We start from the raw sequence: 25225 nt of genomic DNA on the forward strand, positions 1-25225 counted from the left end.
TTGGACCATTTAAAGGAAACCTGCTGCTTATTTAAAAACGTCACCATTTTTAAATGATCCATAATTATTTATTTTGAATCGTCGGATGATTTCACACCAAACTGCTTTTCTCCTTCTTCTCCTTGATGACATGAGGTGACAAGATGAAAACACACTGAATGTGTTCACATGATGCTCCATAGTCCTGACTGGAAATAAGGAGTTGTAACATTTTAACCCAATGACAGAAAAAAAATATGTTCACTCGTTTAGTATTTGTGTTTACAATCTTTATAATGTTTACATGTTACATTAAAGTCGAGTTTAAGGCATGAGTGGGATCCAAACAGGCCCTTGAGCACCCGTCCTGGTTTTGGGATGTTGGCTGTGTGCAAGGACAGGAGGAAAGTCACAAAGCAGCCAACCGAGAGAGCCGGTGAGTTTATCCCAAAACGATCTAACCAGCCAATCAGATGGCAGCAACCCGCTGATTTGATGCATCTGCTGAAGACCTGCTGAAGGTCAAACCAAGCATCAGAATGGAGAATAAAGGGGGATTGGGTGAGTTTGGTTATGTCTTGGTTGTTGTTGTGATTATTTAACAAACTCCTGAGCGGCTGGGATTTTCACCCACAACCCTCTCTATTGTTCTAGAGAGTGGTTAAAAAAGAGAAAACATCCAGTGAACAGCAGTTTGGGCTCGCTGATGTCAGAGGTCAGGGGTCAGACTGGGTCGACACTTCAACAACAGCTGGGCCCCAGACACTCTTCAATAGCTGCTTAACCCTCCCACCGTCTTCATGGACGACCCCGCGAGGAAAGTTGACCGTTGAGCAGGATTGATGTCCCTTGGGTCCACGTGGCAGGGGTGAGGGGTGAGCACCACCTCGCCCCTCCCACGTGGACCTCAAGAGATAAACCATCAATCCTGCTCAATGGTCAACTTTCCTCGCGGGGTCACCCATGAAGACGGTGGGAAGTTTAAATCTGTTGGAATCCTTTTGCCAGTCCTGATGTGAAAAAGATGTCAAAGAAAGAAAAAGGAGGCAGAGTGAAAGGACGGGCGGTAGACTGGTTTCTTTTGTGAGTTTTGGTCAGATGTAGCAGGGTCTGCTCATCCCTCAGAGACACACTTGAGTCAGAACATTCACCTTCATTTGGTTGGGCTTGTCTTCAACATGAAAGCACGCTTATTCAAATGGAATCACTGGTTATGGTTCGAATCTGCTAGTTCATTCAGACAGGATCAGTTTTTATTATGTAAACTGAAGTTTATCACATTTCTTTGCTGTTGTCTTCTGTATAAATTCATCTCTTTTGTTTTGTTGCTTTCTAACTCATTCAGAAGCTGTGGAGCATTAGATTAACCCCAAACCTGCCGAATCGATTCTGATCAGTTTGACTTCTGACATATAATCAACAATCTCACTGCTGCTGCAGTCGTGCAAATAAAGCGATGTGAGTCCCAGCAGCCCGAGTGTCCGTGCACTCACGTGAGGCCCGGGGCATTGTTTAGCTAAAGCTGCACTTCTGTCAGGCTGATCGGGGAGGAGCTGATACGCCAACAGTCATGTCGACAGGCCATCAGCTGTGCTATCACCTCCAACAACAGGCTGGCAGGTTGATGCTCTCTGGAGAGACCTCTTCAGAGAATCCCGTCAGAAGATAGCTCTAATCACAAGTCAGGACTCCCTCTGTGGGGTTAAGTAACAACAATACTGGATTCTGACACCTGGAGGAGTTTTCTCATAAATAAAGAAGAAGCTTTTGAAGAACTGCCCCTACAGAGGGAAGCATGTGAGGAATCCGTTTTACTGTTTACGTCTCAGAGAGGGCGTGTTAAGTTAAAATCTAAATATATTTGGAAATGTAATCGTAAATGAACTTTGTGGTTTGAGCGGTTCCGTGAGTTACTGATGTATTCACTGTCGGACTTCTTAAAATAAACTATATTTGGACCCATTTGCTTTCTCTTGTTTATGCAGACAGACAGAAAATATAGTGACGACTGACATTTTCTACCACAGTGTTGAATATATCTCAAAAATGTTTTGTATTTCAGATATTTTATGTTTTTCTGCACATTTAGTACAATGGAACATGATTTGAGTGCAATTTGATGCAAGACAAGGTAAGAAAGATTTTCAGAGGAAATGAATACAGTGGCTAGAGAGGTTTTTGAGCCTATAAGTTGTTCATTTCAAACATATACACTATCCCATTCAGTATTAAACATTTAACTGTAAACAACCATCCAAATGATCTTTTGCGTGAGTTCCTCTTTAGGACAGTGATAACAAAACCTACTAATCTGATTTTTCCTTCCTCCTTCCACTATCACTGATGCCATAATCACATTTTAACCCTCATCAAAAGCACGTTCCTGTTAGTAGGTGTTTTGGAAATCAGAAGAACCTTCCAGTCTTCTTTAGAGGTTAAAGTCAAAGCGAGTTGTTAATATTTTAATACTCTGATTTATTTTTCTCCTGTAGACGGAGAGTTGAGCAGGTCCAACACTGTTCTCCTGAGAACAGCGGCAGGTGTTTGTTCCTGCAGAGCAGAGGCACAAAAGGGTCGTGTCACAGAGCTGGATTGTGTCCCTGAAAGTAAAAATAGCCATCTGACCTGTGGCGTTATCTCTTCATTCCCACAACTACTGGCAGTCATTTTTGCTCCCACTCAAACCTGAAGCAACGCCGGCTCTGCAGCCCACCCTGCAGCGCTTGTAATGACGGTGTTTGTTGTTGAGGCAGCGCTGATCCTTCTGGCACTTCTCACCAACATTTTTTATTTCATTTATTTTATTTGCTGATTTAAAATTTTGGTTCATTTTTCTGATAAGATGGAAGAAACTTTTCATAAAGAAAGAAAATGTACTGAACATCTCAGGCATCATTTAACCCGACAAGTGGTGTTTAGGAGTTTACGTAAAACAAGTCCTCATTAATAAGATAAATGGTGTTCACAATGAAATTAGATGATGCTGTGTGGGTAATAATGAATGTGTTTGCTCACCTGGTTCAGCTGAGTGAGGACCAGACCAGAGCTGCTCCTACAAGAACAATTCCCATCATTTATTTTGTTAAAATCCTCCAACAAACATTTTGCATAAAATCTGATTGAATTATAAATAGAAATGTTTGGCACATTTCTGCTGGGATTCATTTGATATGAACACAAGTAAATGTTAGGATGGGATCAGGACTGTTAAAAGCTGTTTATTGGTTTCTTTATAATATTTGATTAAATGTCTGACTTTGTGTCTCAAAAATAAGTAATCAGTTAAAATCATGAAGTTTGTAGAAAGCTCAAGAACAGTCTGAAGGTGACTTTTGTTTGAGCCTTCAGCCTTACAGGGAAAAATGTGAAAGAAAATAATTCATCTATCCAGCAGAGTGAATAGAGTTTTTGAACATTGGGCAAATCTAATTAGCTTTAGTTTTCCACCTAAGGACTCCTTTTGAGGTGAGAATGATTCTGTCACCCAAATTTTCTAGATGCACAGTAAATAACCAAAACAATGAACACTTGGTGCATGGTGTAATAAAATCCCCCAGCCTTGGCATATTTCAAATGATAATTTCATTTGAAATCATTTCATCCAAAACCCCAATCAAATGTCCTATTTCAAAAACACTAAAGCTGGCAAAGACACTCATCAAAATGCCAAGTGTCAAATTCACTCCTAGAGTTGATTCCACACTCTTCAGAGTAAATGTAACACTTTGGTTAAATGTTAAACACCAGGCCAGACATAACAGTGTTAAAGTAGCCACAACAGGACTGTTGAGTGTTTGTGGTGAACTCAATCAACACTGCAGCAAACCTTAAAATGAACACTCACACGTGTTACTATATGAACGTTCATTGGTGTACCCATATGAATATGTGTGGATGTTCCATATGAACTCAAAAAACACTCAATAACTTTCATTTTAAATAGACTAAAGATGTTATTCCTACAGTAATTTGTCATTTAGCCTCAATGTAGTCTTTAGTAATATCTTAGACTCAGTTGGTTAAAATCAGAGAATACATAGCTCCACCCACTCCTGCCATCATACATTAGACCGGACATTTGGCATAGAGTGTGAGGAAATAACAATATTTTATATTGTACTATATATTACAAAGCATTCAAAAACAATAACAATAAAGTTTTACGTATCAGGCGTGACATTAAAAGCAGAAGCTTTGATGCTCCACCTGAGAGTAAATCTGTAAGGCTTGTCACCATCATTCAGACATCAATTCTGTTTGCTTCACAGCCAGACAGGACATGATTAAAAAATAATAATAATAATAATAACAATATTTCCACACAATCTAGTCCTGTCAGACCACTTTTTGATAACTTTTGAGTTCATTATAACTGAGTTCTCCAGAAAGTCCATTTCATGATAGTCGATCTCTATCTGATAACGACGTAGCAACTGTTCCATCTTTACTGCCTTCACTATCTCAGAGGAACTTAGCAGAAGGCAATATTTTCATTCCTAGCCCCCCTGGCTTCTGAACTGCATATTTTAAAACAGATTTCTAGAATATTGGAGAGAACATGCTCCACACACCAGGAGTCCTATCCTGGAAAAATAGTCTAGTGCTTTATAAAAATAAGCTTTGACAAATTAGAACTGCATATTTTTCATCGCTAATTGAGGAGAATAAGAATAATCCTAAATTTCTTTTCATTACAGCTGCCAAATGTACATAGTTCAATTCAATTCAATTCAAGTTTATTTATATAGCGCCAAATCACGACAAGCGTCATCTCAAGGCACTTCACATAATAAACATTCCAATACAGGTCAGTTCATTAAGCCATTCAGTAAAATGTTTCCTATATAAGGAACCCAGCAGATTGCATCAAGTCACTGACTAGTGTCAGTGTCTTTACAGCAACCCTCATACTAAGCAAGCATGCAGCGACAGTGGAGAGGAAAACTCCCTTTTAATATGAAGAAACCTCCAGAGGATCCTGGCTCAGTATAAGCAGCCATCTCTAGCTCTCAACCATCTATTCTCTTAGCCCTCAGCAGCAACGGCTTTATGGGATCATGAATAAAATAAATTCTATTAGAAACTAAATCATTAGCATCCTCCCTTATGCATTTTCTTCTTTCTCAGTAAGTGGGGCAGCATCAGAGGTAACTGTAGAACCTCATCTGTGTTCGAACCATTTTGATCCAGTTGAGCTTTCAGAGCTATCAAAAATAATAGCTTCATCTAAACCACATGTGTCAGATACAAGGCTCGTGGGCCACATCTGGCCCGCAGAGCAGTTTGATGTGGCCCGCGAGCTAAATATCAAAAATACCATATTTTCTGGACTATAAGCCGCTACTTTTTTCCCACGCTTTGAACCATGTGGCTTATAATGAGGTGCGGCTTTACTAAAGATTTTTCTTTACCGGCTGGTGGCGCTTTAGCAGAAAGTGAAACAGGTGGAAGTCAAAAGTGGAAATCGAAGAAAGTGCTCATTTTAATTTAGCACATGCAAGCAGCTGGCACAACAAAGATTTTTTTCAAATCCATACCCCCTCATCATGGTAACTACATGTATGAGTTCATATGATGCCGCATTTAAGTTGAAGGCCATCGATCTGGCAGTAAAGGAGGGAATCAGTGCTGCCGCACGTAAGCTTCGCACGAATGAATCCATGGTTCAGCGCTGGAGACGGCTTCACCCGGGGATGATGACAGCAACACGGACAGCGACACCGAAATCGCCACAGAAAAGGTATGTGACGAAGCTCTTCTGAGGCTGTTCAACTCCGACACTGAAGAAAAGGACTTTAATGTCTTTAGTGCGCAAGAGGAAGATGAGAGCGAATGGCTTTTTGTGGGAGGCAAGTGTGTTTTATTTACTAACCAGGCATGTTTTGTGTGCAGTTTTTATTTTCTAATCATCCAGGGCTTATTAATGCTGTGTCAGCGCTGTTCTTTTCTTCTAAACATGCATGCAAATTACCGGTAATAACGTGTCAGTTCTGTTTTTATTTTATAACATCCAGAAATATGAATGCTATCAGTGCTGTTTTCTTTTCTAAACTTGCAGGCACGTTTGCCCGTGTTTAAAATTTGTTTTGTTGAATTAAAACAACAACGAAAAACCTCCGTGTAGCGTCTTTCTGTCTAATTATCTTATGTTATGGCCATACATGCGCTGTGCGCCGGAGACTCGCATGTGGCTGCTGCGCCGTGACTTGTATTTGAGTGCGGCGTGTGTGTGTAGATAACCTTTTTTTTTTTTTTTTTTGTTGGTGCGGCTTATATTGAGGTGCACTCTATAGTCCAGAAATTACAGTATATTAAAACTGGCCCAATGGCCGATTTTACCGCAAAGACTACAACTCCCATGATGCTTTGCGGTGTTAGCGCTGAGCCGAAGCGCCCCCTCCTTTGTGTTTTTTCCAGCGTCTGCTGCCGGTGTCTGCAGCTCCGCTGTCTCGGACAAACTAAACACTCGTCACACTCAGCGCCGAGTTTACTCAGCCATTTGCCGATGTTGAAACCCAGAAACGGAGATTTTAACCACTCAGTAATGTGTTCATGACTGAAAGAGAAAGTTTTCCAACTAACTTCCAGACAGAGCTGATATAACTCCAGCGAGCAGCGACACGCTCAAACCAGCAAGACTCTGTGGCTGCTGTCGTTTTTATTTTTCCTCCCCAACACACAACAGCGTAGTCAAGCTGCTCAGACATGTTCAGCAGCACAAACCTATGTGAGCACCTGTTGTCATCTAATGTTGTTATTATTATGATGAAGATGAACAAAACAACAGGAGTCTCCTCCTCAGCTCAGCTCAACCCAAGCCCCCACAATGCGGCTGAAAAATTTAGGCCAACCCGGAAGTGACAAAAATTGCAGTTCCACCCTCATCCACTAGGGGCTGGTGTCAGAAGCCAGCAAATCCTCATTGACTCCCATGTTAAAAATACCAATTTCACAGCAGAAATAAACATGTTTACAGCCTGGTACCAAAACATGTTTTTGGTTTAAATGATCTAGTTTACACTCATGACAACTCTGAGGGGGCTGAATGTTTTTCTCACTCTTCTGTTTAAGTGTATTAAAAGCCCAAAATTCTGTATAATTAATGAGCATCAGACCCACGTGACCACAGAGCTAGCTCCGTAGAAAGGCCTCAGTAGAGCCTCGGTCTGGCCTGGAAACTGCTCCGGGATTTTGAGTCTCTGTGTTTGTGTATTCTTGTTTGGATTTTTTTTGTGCAATTGTTGGACAGAATGACTTGCTGTGGCATTAATTGCACTAATAGAGCGTCCAAGGAGTCTCCACGTAAGTAAAATTATATTTATGTATTTTAGGTCACTGCCGAGCTGAGCTTAGATTTTAACATGTACTGTTTAACCATGACATTTAAATGTAATAGGGTAAAACCCAGTGCATTTAACATAATGCTGCACTTTAGAAAATGGGTTGAAATATAACATGTTGGTGGAGCTGGGTTCCGACTATCGGCTTGTGGAGATCTCGGGAGACCTCTGTTTTCCACCCGGTTTCCCCCTCCCCGCGACTCGGCGCATCTCCGATCGCGGCTTCTGTCTGCTGCGCGGGCTGCCGGCTGGTTCTCCTCTCCCCGCAGCTCGGCGCATCTCTGTCTGATCGCGGCTTCTGTCTGCTGCGCGGGCTGACGGCTTGTGGAGCTCTGGGATGGAAACCTTTCCACCCGGTTCTCCCCAGCGGCAGCTCTGCGCATCTCAGATCGCAGCGGCGCTTGTCTGCTGTGCGGCTGCTGGCTTGTGGAGGTCTCGGAGACCTCTGTGTTCCACCCGGTTTTACCCAGCGGTCAGCCCGGCGTATCTCTGACTCAGAAGCTCTGGTGTTGTGTACAGTTAACTCCGGTTGTAGCTAGGTTGCTACCTCCGTTAGCTTAGCTCCCACCTCTGCGTTAGCTTTGGGTTAGCCAGGGTTAGCTTCAGGTTAGCTTGTAGCTAGTTCGACCGGGGGCCGGCGACAGGGAACCCTGGGGAAAGGGAACTCTGGAGGAAGGCAACGAAGAAGGGACTCTGGAGACTGGAATGCTGGAGACTCTGAAGACTGGAACTCAGGAGGCCCTGGAGAGTGTGGGGACACATGGGGCTCTGGAGATAGGGACTCTGGAGACGGGGACCTCGACCCTGGAGACGGAGGCGTCGACCCCTGGATAGGCTGGACCGGAGCCTCATGGACGGGCTGGACCGGAGCCTCTTGGATGGGCTGGACCGGAGCCTCATGGACGGGCTGGACCGGAGCCTCTTGGACGGCCTGGACCGGAGCCTCTTGGACGGGCTGGACCGGAGCCTCTTGGACGGGCTGGACCGGAGCCTCTTGGACGGGCTGGACCGGAGCCTTCCGACGGTGGTTGCGACGTCGTCGACGTGGGGGGTGTTGGCTCACCAATGGGAGAAGAGGAGGTTTCTGGGACATCTCCTGACCAAGGATACTCATGAGGGAAGACGCAGACCATGACATCGTCAAGGCGCATCTCTTGGAGTAGATTGGCATAAACTCCTTGCCTGGCCCTTCTTTGCAGCCACCGTACCCATACTTTCCTAACCTTGAAATGACGGTGGCGGCAACGTCTCATCAGCAAAACAAGTAGAAGCATTTCCTCCATTTCCAGCTCTGTCTCCGTTTTGTAAATTTTTCTAACATGCAGACAGGGGGCTGCCATGTTGGAATCATGTGAGTGGATAATGCGCTTTGATTGGCCACTTAAATAGTTCAGCTCATGTAGTGCGCACACGGTGAGTTTCTGCTCCCCGTGTGGCGAAAAATATCAAATCGGTTTGACTTTCGCCTCAGCGTCTCGAGAGGCAGAAAACTCAGTGAAATTTAGGCGCACACAGCTAGGTATCTGCTGAGCTGATGTCACAAAGTGGAAAAGTTTGGATTTAGTTTAAGTTGCATGATTTGTGTTTTTATTGTTGACATGCTTATTTAATGTTTTGAATGGTTTTTCCCTTTGTGGTGCCTCCCTGAGACACTAATTTGGACAAATGGGAACAGGTGTGGAATGCCCACAGGTGCAATGGACTCATAAAACGAGGTATAAATGGAACTGAAGAAAGAGTCCAGGAGGGGAGCAGACACCAGAGAGAAGCTTGCTTGATGAGGCCTGATTGAGACCAAGACCTGGACGGTGACATCTCTGGCATGGACACGAATCGCCCGAACCCCCGGAATGCAAATCGGCACCTGGAGCACCATCCCGGGATGTGGACAAGCGGCCAAGTGTGGAGGATTCTGGGTTTCCCTCTCCTCACCCATGTGAGTGGCACAATTTTGGTGCTGGTGCCTCTGTCTTGTTAGGGCCTTGGGCCGAGGAGGGCGTGACGTGTCCAAGGAGCAGAGCTGTGGAGAGACTTGCGGTGCGCGCAGCAGCCAGCAGGCGAGGGGACGACGCTGGAGCCATGGTAGCAGCACAAACGGGTCACTGCAGGAGGTCGACTTTGTGCCTGACAGCCAAAGGACAAGGTGGAGCAGACTGGGTCCCAGCTACGTGGGTCGACACGGTCAGCTGGAGCCAAGAGCTGGCTCCTTGTACTGGACACCGTCCCGCCCCTGGTGATGCAGGATGTTTTAGACTGTTTTTAGAACTGCTTTTATGCTTTTACTCCTTCAGCCTTTGAAGACTGGAACTTTTTAGCATTGTCCTTGCTCCTCCCAATAAATAATCTATTTTAGTGTTCAGTGGTTCCCCTGCCTGTTCTCTGGACCCACCATGAGTTGCTTGTTTCCCGCTTGTATCCGGAACCTGCAGCCGTGGTCGGGCTGCTGTGGGGTGACACTAACAGTTATTCTAGGCCGCTTGCTCAGCAGTTTGGTCTTGTATGCAGCAGGCTTAATATTCTCCCTCCTTACCTGATAATAACATTTTACTCACTTTCACATGGAATGTGCTACTACCAGTTCACCTGTTGAAATAAAAATATATTCACTAAGATAAGTACAATAAAGTTTATCTCTTACTAAGTAGAATATTTACTAGGAAATCACAACGTAGCCATAGAAATACTACTTGGTATATATGTGTGAATGGGTTGGGGGGGGGGGGGGGTCTGTGTGTGTGTGTGGACGCATGGGTGGTTGGGTGCAGGTGTAACTAGGTGGGTGGGTGTTGGTGTGTGCGTGTGTCTGCTTTGGGGCAACGGTGGCACAGGAGTTAAGTGCTTGCCCCGTAATGGGAAGGTTGCAGGTTTGAGCCCCGCTCAGTCTCAGCAATTGTCCTTGGGCAAGACACTTAACCCCCTTGCCTGCTGGTGATGGTCGGAGGCACCAGTGGTGTTAGTTCGCCCCAGTGCAGATGTGCTAAAATGTAGCTCATCCCCACCAGGGTGTGAATGTGTGTGTGAATGGATGAATGACTGTGTTATAAAGCACCGTGGGGGTCCCAGGACTCTAGAAGGCACTATATCAAATACAGGCTTTTTACCACTTGCTCTGTCTTCTCCATCCCCAGTGAGTCGTGGTGGATGGCTGCTTATACTGAGCCAGGATCCTCTGGGGTTTCTTCCTGTTAAAAGGGAGTTTTCCTCTCCCCTGTCGCTGCATGCTTGCTTAGTATGAGGATTGCTGTAAAGACTCTGACACTAGTCAGTGACTCGATGCAATTTCCTTATGAAACTTTTTCCTGATTGGCTTAATGAACTGACTGACCTGTATTGGAATGTTTATGTGAAGTGCCTTGAGACGACTCTTGTCGGGATTTGGCGCTTTATAAATAAAGTGAATTGAATTGGTAACCTCACAAATTTTTTGAAACATTTTAAATGAACAACCTTTCAGTTCTGTCTGAACTCTGAACATCAAAAGGCTTGAGGAAATGTAACTATAACCTTTTCAGTGCTTCTCTGCACCATGGTGTGTTAAGCTTGACGCATTCAATTTCCGCGCGGTGATGCGGCTCGCGGATGGAACGCGCTTCACAACTCGCAGCGTTTATGGTTCGTGCGGCTCGTCTCTGCGGTGAGCCAATATTCTCCCAAACTGAACGGGGGCAGCATGGAGCTCTACGGCGTGCAGCCAACACTACACCATAGTCGAAGTAGAAATTACTGTTGTTTACAACACGGCATTTCAGCATTTTTAACAGCGTTCTCGTCTTTTCCGACAGTGCGAGCTATTTCTCTCCAAGAATTATTAACAACATGTTGATCACGGTGATCTCTGAGAGCTGAATCATACAAATGTCTGTATTTACCAACCTCTGCCATACTAGTTCTTGCCGGTCCGCCATGTTTTTCCGCGTCCGTCCGTCCGCATGGTTAGAAATTTTCCGAGGTGCGCGGTGCGGAAAGTTTGGGCCGTGCGGAGATGTGGTGGAGGGGCGTGGTTGTTAAAATGATGCAAAATGATGCAACTTTTCCGCGCGGAGCCGTGCGGACCTCGCGGATGCGTCAAGCATAAACCAACCTTTACTCAACTCGCTGAGGAGTGGAGGAGAAGAAGAAGAGGAAGAAGAAGTAGCACCACTCAAGATAAAATCACAACGTCTGAAAATATTAAATAACTGTTTTTGTGTTAATTTTAAATCAAAGATGTTTAACCCTGAAAATCCAGCTCTCCAGATGTTGCTGTTAACAACAGGGCCACAGTGTGATGTCCACCTACTCCTATCTGACTTTTCCTGTTTGCTCCAAAACTAAAAGAAAATCTCTTTTAAACGGATCAACTTGTGTTTGTTTTTAATGAAAACAGTCTGTTTATAAATCTCTAACAAAACTCAACCTTACCATCTGTTTGTCAAACACAACAAAATGCTACATCACGTCTTGTTGACTCCTTCCATAAATAACTCCATTAACAAGCGGATTTTAAATGAAACTTTAAGTTTGTTGAACCGCCTCCAGACTGTGAGCCATAATTATGGTGATTACTCTGCATTTTAAACGGCGTAATTGGAGTAATTAGCGAATAAAGAAGGGGAACACTGGTCCATTTTTCCTGATTGGATCTGCACAACATTTGTTTACGGTGAGTTTACATCGATATCAAAATCCTTTTAAAAACATCACCTGTCAGGAGCACATCCTCCAGAGCTCTGATGATGATGATGATGATGATGATGATGATGATGATGATGATGATGATGCTCAAACTAAACAAGTCACGTAATGCCACTGAGAACATTTGATGCAAACACATAATGATGGTATTCTCCCCCGAAGCGTTAGTGTGTCATCAAATATCATGAATAAAACGCTGCGTAATGATGTCATTTTCTCTCTGTCTCTTTCTATTTTCTCCTCTGATCTAGCGATCCATATGTTTTTATTTCTCTCTGATGATCATTTCTCCACATGTAGGAAAGTTTCCTCTTTTTTCCATTTCTGGCGAACTGCAGCTGCCCGTCTCCAAAGGTGTTTCCCACAGAGTCAGTTCGTTCTCAGGATCCTTAAACAGAATAACAAAAGCAGAGTCCCCAATGTGTTTCTAACTCACCGTATCAGAAGATTTATCTTCCACCTCTCTGGATTTTTTTACTCTCTCCAACACATGATCTCAGTAAACATTTGTCAACAAAACGCTGCTCTGGTGAACATGAGTGGAATCTGCAGCAGCTTTTCTGGCTGAAAAAATGGCCAAAACCATTCCCTTGGAGACAAACTGGTCAATATTAAACCATGAGAATGAGTTTATGTGACAACAGCAAGTCAGTTGATGCCAGGTGTCTGCAGCGAGTGCTGGCACGTCTTGTTCTCTGTGTGGACTGTGGGGTGTCTGTATGTGAACACAAGTGTAGCTGCGGCTTGTTGCCCCTGACGAGACCGGAGGCTGAAATCTGCTGTCTCAGATGGGAAATCATTACTTTTCCATGTGTGTACAGAGTTAACTCTCTACTCCACCAATGATGATCAGGATGCTGACTGACCTGCATGCTCGCTCGAGTGTTCTATCCCATCATTTCTCTCGTCTGCTAGTGTGAAGCCTCACCGTTGAGCAGTGAAGCTGCAGGTTCTGTGGGTTCTTGATAAGACGGAGTGTTATCAGCCTCCAGATGGTTAGGGGTTAAACAGTTACCAGTTTATGGGCAGGTAACCTTTAACGTCCTCACCAAGACAAAAGCAATGAAGACATTACACTTCTGCATGTTTTTATTTGGGGCTATTAGGGCTTTAATTTAATGTAAATTAATAATATTAATAATATACTAATTGTAATAATATTTACGTAATGTTATTGCAGTGTAATAAGGTTATGCCTTTTCCTCAAACGTCTCCATTTTCTTTAGAATTTTTGTGTTTTACTCACTTTTTTCTTGCTAAGTTCAAGTTAAAATTCTTCAATGAAACATTAGAACTTTAGACGCGCTCTACCAAACGGCTGAGCAGGCAGGCAAAGGGGCGAGAGGATCTTTTTCTGCTTCTCAATCATCAGTCATCATCCGTTCACTTTCTCACCAGCCAGTCAGGCGGTGAAGCAGGAGCTCTTCCTCCCCCCTGCTTGATTAGCCACAGGTGGGATCATATTCATGACACAACTAGCCCTAACCTGTCATGTTCTGTGTCCCTCTGTCCCCAGCCTCCTCCTGTTCTCACTCCAGGTTCTCCTCTTGTGTCCCATTACTATCCCCAACCCTCTCTAGACTTCCCGCAGGTGTCCTCCTAATCACTCCCTGATCATTCCTAGTCAATCTTATTTTAGTCCTCCTCATCCATCTAGTTATTGTTTATTTTTGCCCTCAGTCCTTAGGTTAGTTGTATCCGTGTTTTATAGGTTAAGGTTTATCTGCCATCCTGCTTGTTTCTTTCCCCTCATTTAGGTTATTGTACGCACCTGCCTTCCCTCCAGATCTCACTCCTCACACCTGTCACCTGTTCCCCTGATCACCTCCCTCTGTGTTTAAAAACCCTGTCTTGTCCTTCAGTGTTTGTCGCTCCATCGTTGTGTCTACGTTGTTCTGTTTCCTCCCGAGTTTCGCCCGAGTCCGTGATCAGTTGTGAGCTTCTGTTTTGTTTTTGGACCGCTGGACCAAGCCTCCTCCTTTAAATAAAGGATTGACTTATTTACATCTGCTCCTGTCTCGTGGGTTCTGCTTTTTTGGGTCCTAACCTCCTGCTCAGCCTGACATAACCGTTGATTTCTTTACGTCTCAAGTTTGAATAAACCATGTGACTGTCGGGTTTCTGCACAGCGTCACCAGCGACTGGTCCTGAGTGCTGGCTTTGGTATCTAAATTACCTCCAGAGAAACGCATGCAGCTGTCTAATCCTGATTTATAACACTTAATCTCTGCTGTCCCCTGCAACATTAAAGAAAACATTTACATAAATGAGACAGGCATGGAAAACACACAAGACAAAGGGGGCAACGTGCCCTAACAGAATGTATTTACTTTGCATTTATATAAGACACGAGTCCTCAAAGTTTCCACTTGCATTTAGCTTCATCTTCAACTAAGCCCAAGCTTCACTGTTGTAACGTGAGGAAATATGGGTTTTCTGTCACAAAGGTGGTGCTGGACTCAGCTGGGTCAAAGCTGGGTCGCTGAGAACTTTCACCCACAGATTAAGACCTGAACGCCAGCGAGTCTGGGAGGAAACCATAACATCTGCCACCTGCAGTCTACCAGAAGATGTGTTTCCATGAGTTGTACCCAGACCAAGTCAAAACATAAAGTTTAAACTTCTTTTTCTTGATTTTAATGTTAAAGTAACCATTATCATTTTGCTCATTGTAAATGTGTTTAATCAAATGAATGGTTCTTATGCTTTGGGGTAATTATAATGGCTTAATGAATCCTTAATTAGATAGTGTTGAGGATGTTCGTTGCTGACCTTCACACACACATCCACACACACCTGCTCACGGTAAACTCCAGACACATTTGATGACGCACACGTTTGCTTTGAGAGGAGAAAGGCTTTTGGTAAGTTTCAGTCTTATGGTTTCAGTTCGTGCTTGACAACGAAAGAGAGAGGACCTGAAAACCAAAGGGGGGGCAGAGCCTGTTGGCTCGTTCTTCCCCCCCCTCACGCTGTTCCTGTCAGCCAGGCAGAATAGCTGAATCGCGACTTCTAACGCAGACTCATTACCGAGTCTTTTGATTTCTGAGTGAATTAACTTAAGAAAGCGCATCGACAAAACGCTCTACCATCCACGTGTACCGAGGGCAACTCTGGACCGGTTCCGTTCGACACCTACGTCTCCTGTCAGCCGCCGGTGTCATCTGGATGAACCACAACATCCTCCACGGCCCGGATCCGAAAGAGGGTCCACAAGAGTTCGGTGAGACAGCACGGTGTTTAGCGTTTGATGCAGTTCTCTGATAAGACCTAAGTTTATCCAAACCATCACTTCACTCAGACACCTGTTCCCTCCTGAAGCAAAATCAGACTCACACACGCATTCATGTCACGACATTCTCAATCTTCATAAATTCACCACAAGGTCTATTTGAGCAAGAACAGCATATCAACTGTTAAAGATTGTCCCACAAAGTTGCCAATGTTGATTGTTATTTCCTGTTTGTCAATTTCAAAATCATTAGTTTAATTTGAAGAATTAAAACTTTTAATTGTCAAACGGGTTTCCTCATTGAACTGAAACACAGACACACAGATATTATCGTCAGTTTATCGATGAAAACAACCTTTGAGTCTTCTTAACAATAAAACTGAGTAAAGACAGTTTCTCCGTACAATATGGCTGAACCAGCCAAAGTTTTTCTTTACACTATTAACAACATGTTTTGTGTTGTGGCAGATTCATGAAGCTTCAGTAAACGTAAACTTCTGAGGTTTAGCATTATTTCTCTCGTCGTTGGTGTGTTGTGCTTTCCTGGGTCAGCGTTGCCGCGGCAGCACTGATGCCAGAAGCCTGGTGGGTAAATACTTTAATTTGAAGAAGCAGGTGGAGGCAAACTGAGCAGGAGGAATGTTGGGGAAACCGTTTTAGAGTGTGCTTAGGACAAAATACAGGTTTAAGTCAAAAACTTCACTGAAACTAAATCTTTTGACAGTTTTGTGGCATTTTGGAATGAAATCTGATGGAATCTCAACGTTTTCTGGTGAGTTTAGAATAAAGGTCGATATCATGTGATATCTATAAAAGCATCAGAAGTTTAAGACCCGGCTGTTTGGAGCATGAAGTGCAGTCCTTTACTGCCCCCTCAGACCAACATGAGCTAATGCAAACTACCCATAATGGTCTCTGCTGGGTGACTTGTGGCTTCTCCAGGTTACAGAACATTGGGTCCTATGTTAATAACCATTCACTGAAAACATCACTTTTAGACACGAGTCACTCGTATGGACTCTGCACCACCCTGACTCACACCACCTCACTAATGCTGGAGAGAGAGGGGCTTCAGGTGGCATTTCCTCTGTAGGAAACACTGTAACCATCTGAAACCAGAACATTTCTCTTTGGCTCCTCATGCTGATGATCTCCAGTAACTGGAGATATGAGGACATGGATGATGAGCGAACCTGAATTTGACGAACTGGTTCGATGTTTGTTCACACTTCCTGTTGAGGATAAAAGCAATTCAGGCTGTCAAAAATAAATCGGGGCTTCAACTCACCTACAGGTCACCTACAGGTCACCTACAGGTCACCTACAGGTCACCTACCTCCAGCACACACTTAGGATTCCAAACCTGTGAGGAAGCAAAGATGCTTCCAAAGAAAGAGTCAAAAGTCTCTTATGATTTCTAACGGATCCTCCCTCCATGGTCAGCGTCGAATCTACGACGTTTCAAACAACGTATAAATACACACACAGACACACACACACTGCTTTACACTCACTGCACGGGTCAGATCAGCACTTACTGGTAGGTATTCACTTTAAATATTAAAACTTTAATAATCTAGTTTTATTTGAAAAGCTTTGGTTTTCATAATAAAATCTAATATTGGTGAATAATAGATAGGAGGAGGCCTTACCCTGACTTTAAACAGCATCAGCTTGTCTTTAAATTATGAGTTTATTGTCATTAGGAAGATCGGATCACCACATTTTTAACAGCTGATAGAAAAAAGAAACTGAACAACTGTTGGTGTGTTTGGGCATCACTCTGGATGCATTTATCAAATTTTCTATTGGGTCAAAGCTGTGCTAAATGACTAAATTCAACATTACAGCAGTATGTTATGCTTGTGTACAATCACTCCAACGTGTAAATGTGGATTCTCAATAACATGACAATCCAAAGAGTTAGAACATTAAATCAGAGGTGGCCAGATGTTCTCTTATGGATGCAATTACATTTATTCTCTTTCATCACAAATGTCACAAATATGGTAAAAAGAGAGCAAACAAACCCTGATTTTCAGTAATGTCATAATTAAATGTTCGCTTTCACCGAAACATTTTGTTTAACCTCAATGCTAACATGACAAAAGTCCATATTAGCGGTTTAACCTACAAATTATTTCAGGGCATTCGAGTCACCTTGTTAATCATTTCAAGTCTTGAGATAAACTAGTGCTGTCCAGCATCAAGTTACATCCTCTAGAACACTGTTTACCACTGTGTTTTGTTGTTTTTATTGTCAGAACAAATGCCTGAGGAAAAACACAATTGATTAAGTCTAAAGTCTGCGGGGACAAGCATCGCTGGCAAAGCGCGTCCTCCTCCGTCACTGTGATTAATCTCACGGGGGAGTGTGCAGCCTGAGGTGGAGCTGGCAGCAGAGGGAGGTTAAAATCTCCATCTGCTGACGGACAGAGGCTTCGAAAGGTCCACATCAAACCAGAACGGTCCTCCTGGTGGTCTCAGTAGTCCACCACTGCAGGCAGGTGAAATCTGAGACTGCTGAATTTCAGCTCAACACACACAAAGCTTACGGTCCTCTTGAATGCGTTAAAACCAGACAATGAGCACAATAATAAACAAAACCCCAAATCCAGTTTAAATGTTTCAATTCAGCTCATCTTTCAAGTTCTCTTGCTTATTTCATCATCTACATTTCATAAACGACCTTTGAAAATCTCCAGAACGTTTCCACATTTCAACCACTGTTGCCCGCGTGCGAACCGTGACCTTTGCTGTTCAAATCTGAGACTCGCTGGCCTTTTATTCTGCTGTGAATGGGTGGTGCCAGCAGAAGGAGTCTCTAAGTGAGTTAGACATGTCTGTGCTTCCCAGAGGAGAGTCCACACAGACACAATAACAAGATAACAGCCCGAGGAGAGGCCCCGGTGGTGTTTGGAACATGTTTTTATTGTCTGACAGCTGCCTCTGCAGCCTCTCGCGTCCTACTGAGATTAAACTTCTCTAAGATCACAAGCAAGAGCTCAGCTGAACAGCTGGTTTTATGTGACACTGCCTGTAGTTAGGGTTAGGGTTAGGGTTAGGGAAAAAGACAACCAAATGAATCCAATCAATAATGTCTTCTTGTTTTTCTCCCATCAGAGTCCTGTTTGCTGCAGATTTAGAAGCATGAATAGAGACGGGTTGCCTGTAAACTTCACCTCTAACATCAGCATGAAGCCATTCAGCGTGTTTGACGGCTGTGAGCACTACATAGAGGCCATTCTCTTTGACCTCACCATTCAGATAATCAACGTCTTTGTGGGAATCCCTGCAAATGTGCTCGTCATTGCGGTTCTCATCCACAATAGAAAAGAGCCTTCCACTTCAGACATATTTCTGGGTTGCTTGGCCTTCATGGACGCCTACTTTGGTGTCATGACCCCCCTCAACTTGCTTAACCTTTACCTGTGGCAGAGCAAACAGGTGTGGGCAGCCGTTAAGTTCTCCTTCGGTGTGAAAGACACCACGGCTCCTCTGTTCCTGTCCTGCATCTGCTTGGATCGCTTTGTGGCAGTGCTCTTTCCAATCGCATTTGGGCAACTGAAACACTTCAAGTACAGGTTGAGTCTCACCATTCTGGTGCTCTGCCTCACCTTCGCCTATGCTGCAGCCAAGATGGTGGGGGGTCTTCCCAGCTTTGAGAAAGTGTTCACCGGGGAGATCCTGACAACGTTTGCCTGGATGGTGGTGTGCAACGCAAGCATCCTTTGGGCCTTGAAGAAGTCCCACAGCTCAAGGAAGGATGAAATGCATCCCATGAAGAAGAAGGCCTTCAAGATGGTGCTCTCCATCCTGTGTATCGTCGTGTTCAACTACCTCCCACTGGTGGCACTGTTCCCATTTGAAGACCATTACTCGCCTGATGTGTTCCGCTGCTATGTGCAGCCTGCCGGCTTCGCCTTCCTGAACATCAGCAGCACCATCCAGCCGCTCGTCTACTTGTCTCGCCTGGAGAAGGTTCCTTTCCTGTCAGAGGCTTGCATTAAGAAGTTAAACTCTTGTTTCCCTGCAGCAAACAGCCAAAACGTGTCCACACAAAACACATCAGCATAAACACAGGCTGAAAAAATCATATTAGTCGCTCTAGAAGCTGCACCTTCACTAAGAAAGGGGGAAGGAGGAAGATGCTTTTGTCCTGATGGACAAATGCAGAAAAATACACGTTAATTAAAAATACACGAGTAGAGACAGAAATACTATAGATACTATAGATAACAACAGAGAACTAATGCGATTAGAAAGTATTTTATTACTTTAATTCTTTCTGTAAGGTTCACTGGCGGCAAGGACCAAAACATTTGTTTGATTTTGGCGCCATCATGTGTTCAAAATGAGAAACACCAGTTCTATTCCACTGGGTGAACGTTGTTAATATCCCCACTAACGTAAATAAAGTGTTTGTTGTGTTTAGTGATGTGTGTAGGAAAGCTTCTGGTCCCCTTTTTGTGGTCACATCTAAAAAGAACGTTAAGAATCAGACACCAAAATTATTTTAATCGTCTCGTTGGCAATAAAAATGACTTCCTGATGTTTGAAAATGTATCATACGTTTAAGGGGATCAAAGAAAGAGTTAGAGGATCTGTTGGTTTAAAATTTAAATCACATTTGATGTTTTATCTATTTAATTTTGTTGCAGATTACAGTAACATACAGCACAGCACAGGCCAAAAGTTTGGACACATTCAATGTGCTTTCTTTATTTTCATGACCATGACTGTTTACAAAGGGGCCAACAAGTGCTAAACACCTCTGGAACCATTTCAGGTGACCACCTCTTGAAGTCCATCAAGAGAAAGCCAAGAGTGTGGAAAGCAGTAATCAGAGCAAATAAAACATAAACATGTTTTCAGTTATTTCACCTTTTTGGGTTAAGTACATAACTCCACGTGTGTTTTGATGCCTCCAGTGAGAATGTACCAATGTAAATGGTCATGAAAGTAAAGACAACTCATTGAATGAGAAGATGTGTCCAAACTTTTGGCCTGGACTGTATTTGACACAGTCTTTTCACAATTCCTCTGTGTTTGTTAGAATTATTTACATTAATCTAAACAAAAGAACAGTAAACAAAAACATTTTACTGAGTTGAAAGAAAAATGTCAACAATAAAGCAGAACAGGGTTGCATGAAGCACTCCTGTATTCCTCAAAGCAAACAATGCTATTTAAAACACTGACAAACCCAAAAAAAACAAGACCCGCATAGCAAAAAACACAAGAAAATGAAAAATGCACCATTTGGTTTACCGGTCGATCTACGTCCCAATCCTCACCTATGGTCATGAGCTTTGGGTAACGACCGAAAGAACGAGACCGCGGATACAAGCGGCCGAAATGAGTTTCCTCCGTAGGGTGGCCGGGCTCAGCCTTAGAGATAGGGTGAGGAGCTCGGACATTCGGGAGGGACTCGGAGTAGAACCGCTGCTCCTCCAGATCGAAAGGAGCCAGTTGAGGTGGTTTGGGCATCTGGTCAGGATGCCTCCTGGACGCCTCCCCGGGGAGGTGTTTCGGGCATGTCCTGCCGGCAGGAGGCCCCCGGGTCGACCCAGGACACGTTGGAGAGGTTACATCTCCAATCTGGTCCGGGAACGTCTTGGGGTCCTGCCGGAGGAGCTGGTGGACAAGGCCGGGGAGAGGACGGTCTGGAGCTCCCTAGTTGGGATGCTGCCCCCGCGACCCGGACCCGGACAAGCGGAGGAAGACGACGACGACGACCATTTGGTAAAATAGCACAAAAACAAACACACATAAAACAACAACAGTCGTGTTTAGTTAGATGTTCGATTTTGCTCATATTTTAATGTGCAGCATCACAAATGCTTTCTCTGTGGATGCCTTCAGGTAAGTGTGCCCTTAGGTGTGTGCGTGCGTGCGTGCGTGCGTGCGTGCGTGTGTGTGCGTGCGTGTGTGTGTGCGTGTGTGTGTGTGTGTGTGTGTGTGTGTGTGTGTGTGTGTGTGTGTTATGTAGGGGTTTTATTTGCAAACAAACTCCTGATCACCTTTACTGGTGTGCTGCTGTGGAGTCAGTCTCACGGCATGCTGGTAAAATTAAGGTGGAGTGAATGGATGAATCAGCGTTGTGATCAGAACCTTCTCTGGCTTTATTCTCAGTGGTCGACTGCTTTTTGTGTAAAAATATGGAAGCAAAGGCTCCGTAAACGTCTGTGTGAATGCATAAATGAGTGAGTTGTCTGCAGGGTTCAGAAAGGACACCATTCCTTTCTCATAATCCAGTTGTACTTTGACCTGTTTGGGCGTATTGGAAACTTCCAGCAGAGCGGGAGGGGAGGTCATTGCTCTGAGCTCTCCATCCCGGAAACACAAAGTCCAGAAGCCGTTCTCAGGCCGAGCAGAGACTTCAGTGTTTCTCTGCACGGATGACGAGGCTACGCCCAAGAGCCAGTCAGGACTACTTCCTGTTTCTACAACCCAGTGGTGACTTCCTGAATCAAACGCGGTTGAGCCCACCACTTCTGCACTCATGTGGAAGCGCTCTGGGTTGTCCGGGCAACAGCTTGGTTGTTTAGAGTAGTGGAGGGAAGTGAGGTCATCAGATAGGACGAGGCAGGGGTGTGCTGTGTTAGGGTCTAAAGTTACATGAGCTAAAAGACAGGAAATCAGCCCGTCAGTAACATTTAAATCCAGGTCTGGGTTGGGTTCTTCACAGTAACAGCTGGGTGTACTCACTATAGCCAACGGAGTCCAACAATTTCTCCCAGACTCTGCATTTCAGGTTGGAGAGGTGTTTCGTCACATCCATCAGCAGCCCAGACATGTTGTGTAAACCAGACAGCACACCTTGACTTCTGCAGCAACGACAGTTGTTTTCCACTGAATGAATGCATCAAATCATCTTCCAAACACTCGGCTGCATCGGCCTACCTGTCCTGTGTGGCTTTGAAATTCTGAAAGAATGAACACAAGAACAGAGTTTGGTCTGGTTTGCATCTCTCGTGCAACTTTTGCTCTAAAAAGCACAAACCTGCAATAAATCCATGTCATTTTCCGTCAGCTGCTTCTGGATAACAGCGATGGTCTCAGTGGCACTAATCACATCTACTGAGGTGTTTCTAATCTTCTCTTTCATTGCTGTGATCTTCTCTTCCTTCTCTCTTTCCACAGCTGCTAATCTGGACGACTCTTCGTCGTAGAGGACTTGATGTAGCTGCTGAAACTGGCTCCTGATGGCCGCCTGTGTTTCCAGCATCTGACTCTGAACAGAGATCATTACTAACAGTTTCCTGTGTCTTTGAGTAAACAACTTTATTACATACACCAGTGTGTTACCTCAACATGCTTTAACAGTTCAGCTGATGTTCTTTGGATTTCTTCAAGGCTTTTCAGTTTTTCTCGCAGGTTTTTGAGGGAAGCTTCTAGTTCATCCTAAACGTTGGCAGACATGACTCATCAACACTTAACTCGTGAGTTTTCTCGGATTGTTTAGGCAACAATCGGAACTGACACTTCACAAATGTACTGGTTTGTTTTCTCTTACCTTGCAGTCCTGCAGAGCCTCGTCTTTGGGCAAACATTCGTGGTTTTTATGCAGTTTGGATGACTGACACACCACACAGATGGGCTGTTTGTCAACCAGGCAGAAGAGCTTTAATTTCTCCCCATGCAGGTTACAATTTGTCTTGTCCTCTGAATTTTGCCTCTTGGCCTGCTGAACAGCCTCGCAGACATTTTTCAGAGCCAGATTGGATGGAGGACTGGACTTGGGTCCCTTTTTCCTGCAAACGGGACATTCTCGCATCCCTGCGTCCCTGCAGCGCTTCAGACAGTCCCTGCAGAAGCTGTGGCTACATGGCAGCAGAACGGGGTCTCTGAAGATGTCACAGCAAACAGGACATGTAAGATCCTCCTCTGGAAGTGACATGACCACCAGCGTGTAATGTCTCCTCTAGTAGATCCACAGATCCAAACAGGAAGTCCCTTAGTCCACGGTCACACAGTTTACCGCCCCTTGTTAAACATGCTCGTCTATTGTTCTTGACCAGGACTCACTAATGCTCTTGGTTTTCCTGTGCACCCCTTCTGAGGGTGTAACGTCAGTCCTGCAGCAGCGTGAACAGCCCTCAATGAAATATAGCAGAGAAGCAGGAAGTAAAGCCCCATTGGTCAGATTAGAGTCACCCAAAACCGGTTTGTACCTTGCAACAAGTCTGGAATGTCATCTTTCAGGATTTGATGAGACTCAGCAGCAACTAAACGTTTAAAATGTTGTTTCACCTGAACGTTTGCCCCAGACAGGAACCGTGGGGCAGAACCAGTACAGAGTTTATACGTCAGGAATTTTAGTCGTGGTGTCAAACTCATGGCCTCTGCCTTCAAACAGGTGCATCTGAAACAATCTAAAATAAGCCTAAAAGGTATATCCAGTGTGTTTTTCTTTCTAGTCCTCAAATAGGAAACCATCTTTTTGTGTTATTTTTATAATGACACTTCAGACAGGTGAAGGAGGACAGTAAAAGAGGGCTCTAGAGGTGTGTGTTGTCATGTAGAAAATGTTTTGCCTTTTTGAATAATTTGAGAATCGTTTTAGTAAAACACCCCATGAACCGCTGGATTTCTTACCCAGCAAGTATTTTTAACCCTTCCGCTGCCAGGTGACCCCTCCAGGACAAGGGGTGGTTGAACATGGCTTATCCCTTGGCAAGGGTGAAGTGGTGCACTCCTAAAAAATAAAAATAAAAAAGCACCTGGGGCCCATCTGACGCCATTAACAATGCGGGAGGGTTAAGAGATGTCCAACAAATATTTAAGGATTATTTTCACAATAATATTTTAAGATTTGACCAAAACAACACATTCTTCATGGAAGATGATCTCATGACAGCCGGTGGCCTATGTCCATTTCAACAAATGCTGGGCTTGTAATTATCAATAGTAGTTACTAATTAGTTACAAATAGAGTAATTCTTATTTCTTTAGTTATTTGAGGTCGTTTAATCATTTATGTTTTGTGCTTCATATCAAGGATGAAGTGTGTTTGGGAACGACACTGGCAAATACGGCAATATAAAAATATGTCACTGAAATAATGAATGAAATCAGTTTCAAATGTTTAGATTGACAAACCTGTATCAGTTGTAACCCATATGTATAATTTACATCCAGTTTTGTTTTTTGTTGTAACTTTTAAAATCTGGTTTGTCGCTCAGGGAGAAAAAGACTGATGCTGCTTGTACTGAATCACAACCATGTGACGTCAACAGGCCCAGGGTGTAGACCGCTCATCACACCACTTCTTGACTAAAGAATAGTTTTTCCATTTGTTTGTTTTTTAGATTTGTAATTAGGTCTTTAATTAAGAATATTTTACTAAATGTGCTTGTGTTTTAGACCCGTAGAGCTTCTGACCAGCATATGATCAACTTTTTTTTTCTGGCTTCATACTGATAACAGTTGGACAGTTTGGTTATAATAAAAATGAAGTGTACATGGATTCTATTTCACTGTCAAAAATAGATAGTACGTCTCATTAATATACCATAGTTAATAAACTAAAGGCCTCAGTATGTTGGGATTGTAGAGTTGTGTTGGTGTGAAAATGTCACAGTTGTTGTCTTTCATCTCACAAGGATGAAACACAAGTCACAACAAATGAGTCCTCAACCGAATCAGGGACCTTCAGGGTAAGTCTTCTTCATAGTGCTGTCTAGTGTGTGTGTGTGTGTGTGTGTGTGTGTGTGTGTGTGTGTGTGTGTGTGTGTGTGTGTGTGTGTGAGGGTGGGGGGGTCCAATTGAAAACTGCACTCTGTAATGCAGTTCTATTGGGTTTCTGTTCCTCCCTCACTCCTCTTGTCTTTGGTTGCCATGACGATGACGTCAAGTTGCCTCACCGTTTCAGTCCAGTGGACGTTCTAGAGGCAGCACGAGAAATCCCGGAACATGTAACGCAGGAGCCATCATCCTGTGACTCTGTGCCGCCCAGATTCCCAGGTTTGACCCAACCAACCAGTATCTCACACAT

General features: G+C 44.0%; 2 protein-coding genes across 2 annotated transcripts; one reads left to right on the plus strand and one right to left on the minus strand.

Annotated features, from left to right (window-relative positions):
- Positions 1-18194: 18194 nt before the first annotated feature.
- On the plus strand, positions 18195-19530 carry LOC107378264 (G-protein coupled receptor 183-like). Its single transcript, XM_054741292.2, has one exon. It carries the CDS (start codon positions 18307-18309, stop codon positions 19300-19302), a length of 996 nt encoding a protein of 331 aa, XP_054597267.1. The 5' UTR covers positions 18195-18306; the 3' UTR covers positions 19303-19530.
- Positions 19531-21168: 1638 nt separating this feature from the next.
- Positions 21169-23272, minus strand: LOC107378290 (zinc-binding protein A33). Its single transcript, XM_015948418.3, has 6 exons — positions 22745-23272; positions 22537-22632; positions 22232-22462; positions 22132-22154; positions 21937-22055; positions 21169-21851 (listed from the first exon to the last, which is right to left on the minus strand). Exons 1-6 carry the CDS (start codon positions 23126-23128, stop codon positions 21298-21300), a joined length of 1407 nt encoding a protein of 468 aa, XP_015803904.1. The 5' UTR covers positions 23129-23272; the 3' UTR covers positions 21169-21297.
- Positions 23273-25225: the final 1953 nt, after the last annotated feature.

Source organism: Nothobranchius furzeri, chromosome 5, assembly GCF_043380555.1.
Source record: "Nothobranchius furzeri strain GRZ-AD chromosome 5, NfurGRZ-RIMD1, whole genome shotgun sequence".
NCBI lineage: Eukaryota > Metazoa > Chordata > Actinopteri > Cyprinodontiformes > Nothobranchiidae > Nothobranchius > Nothobranchius furzeri.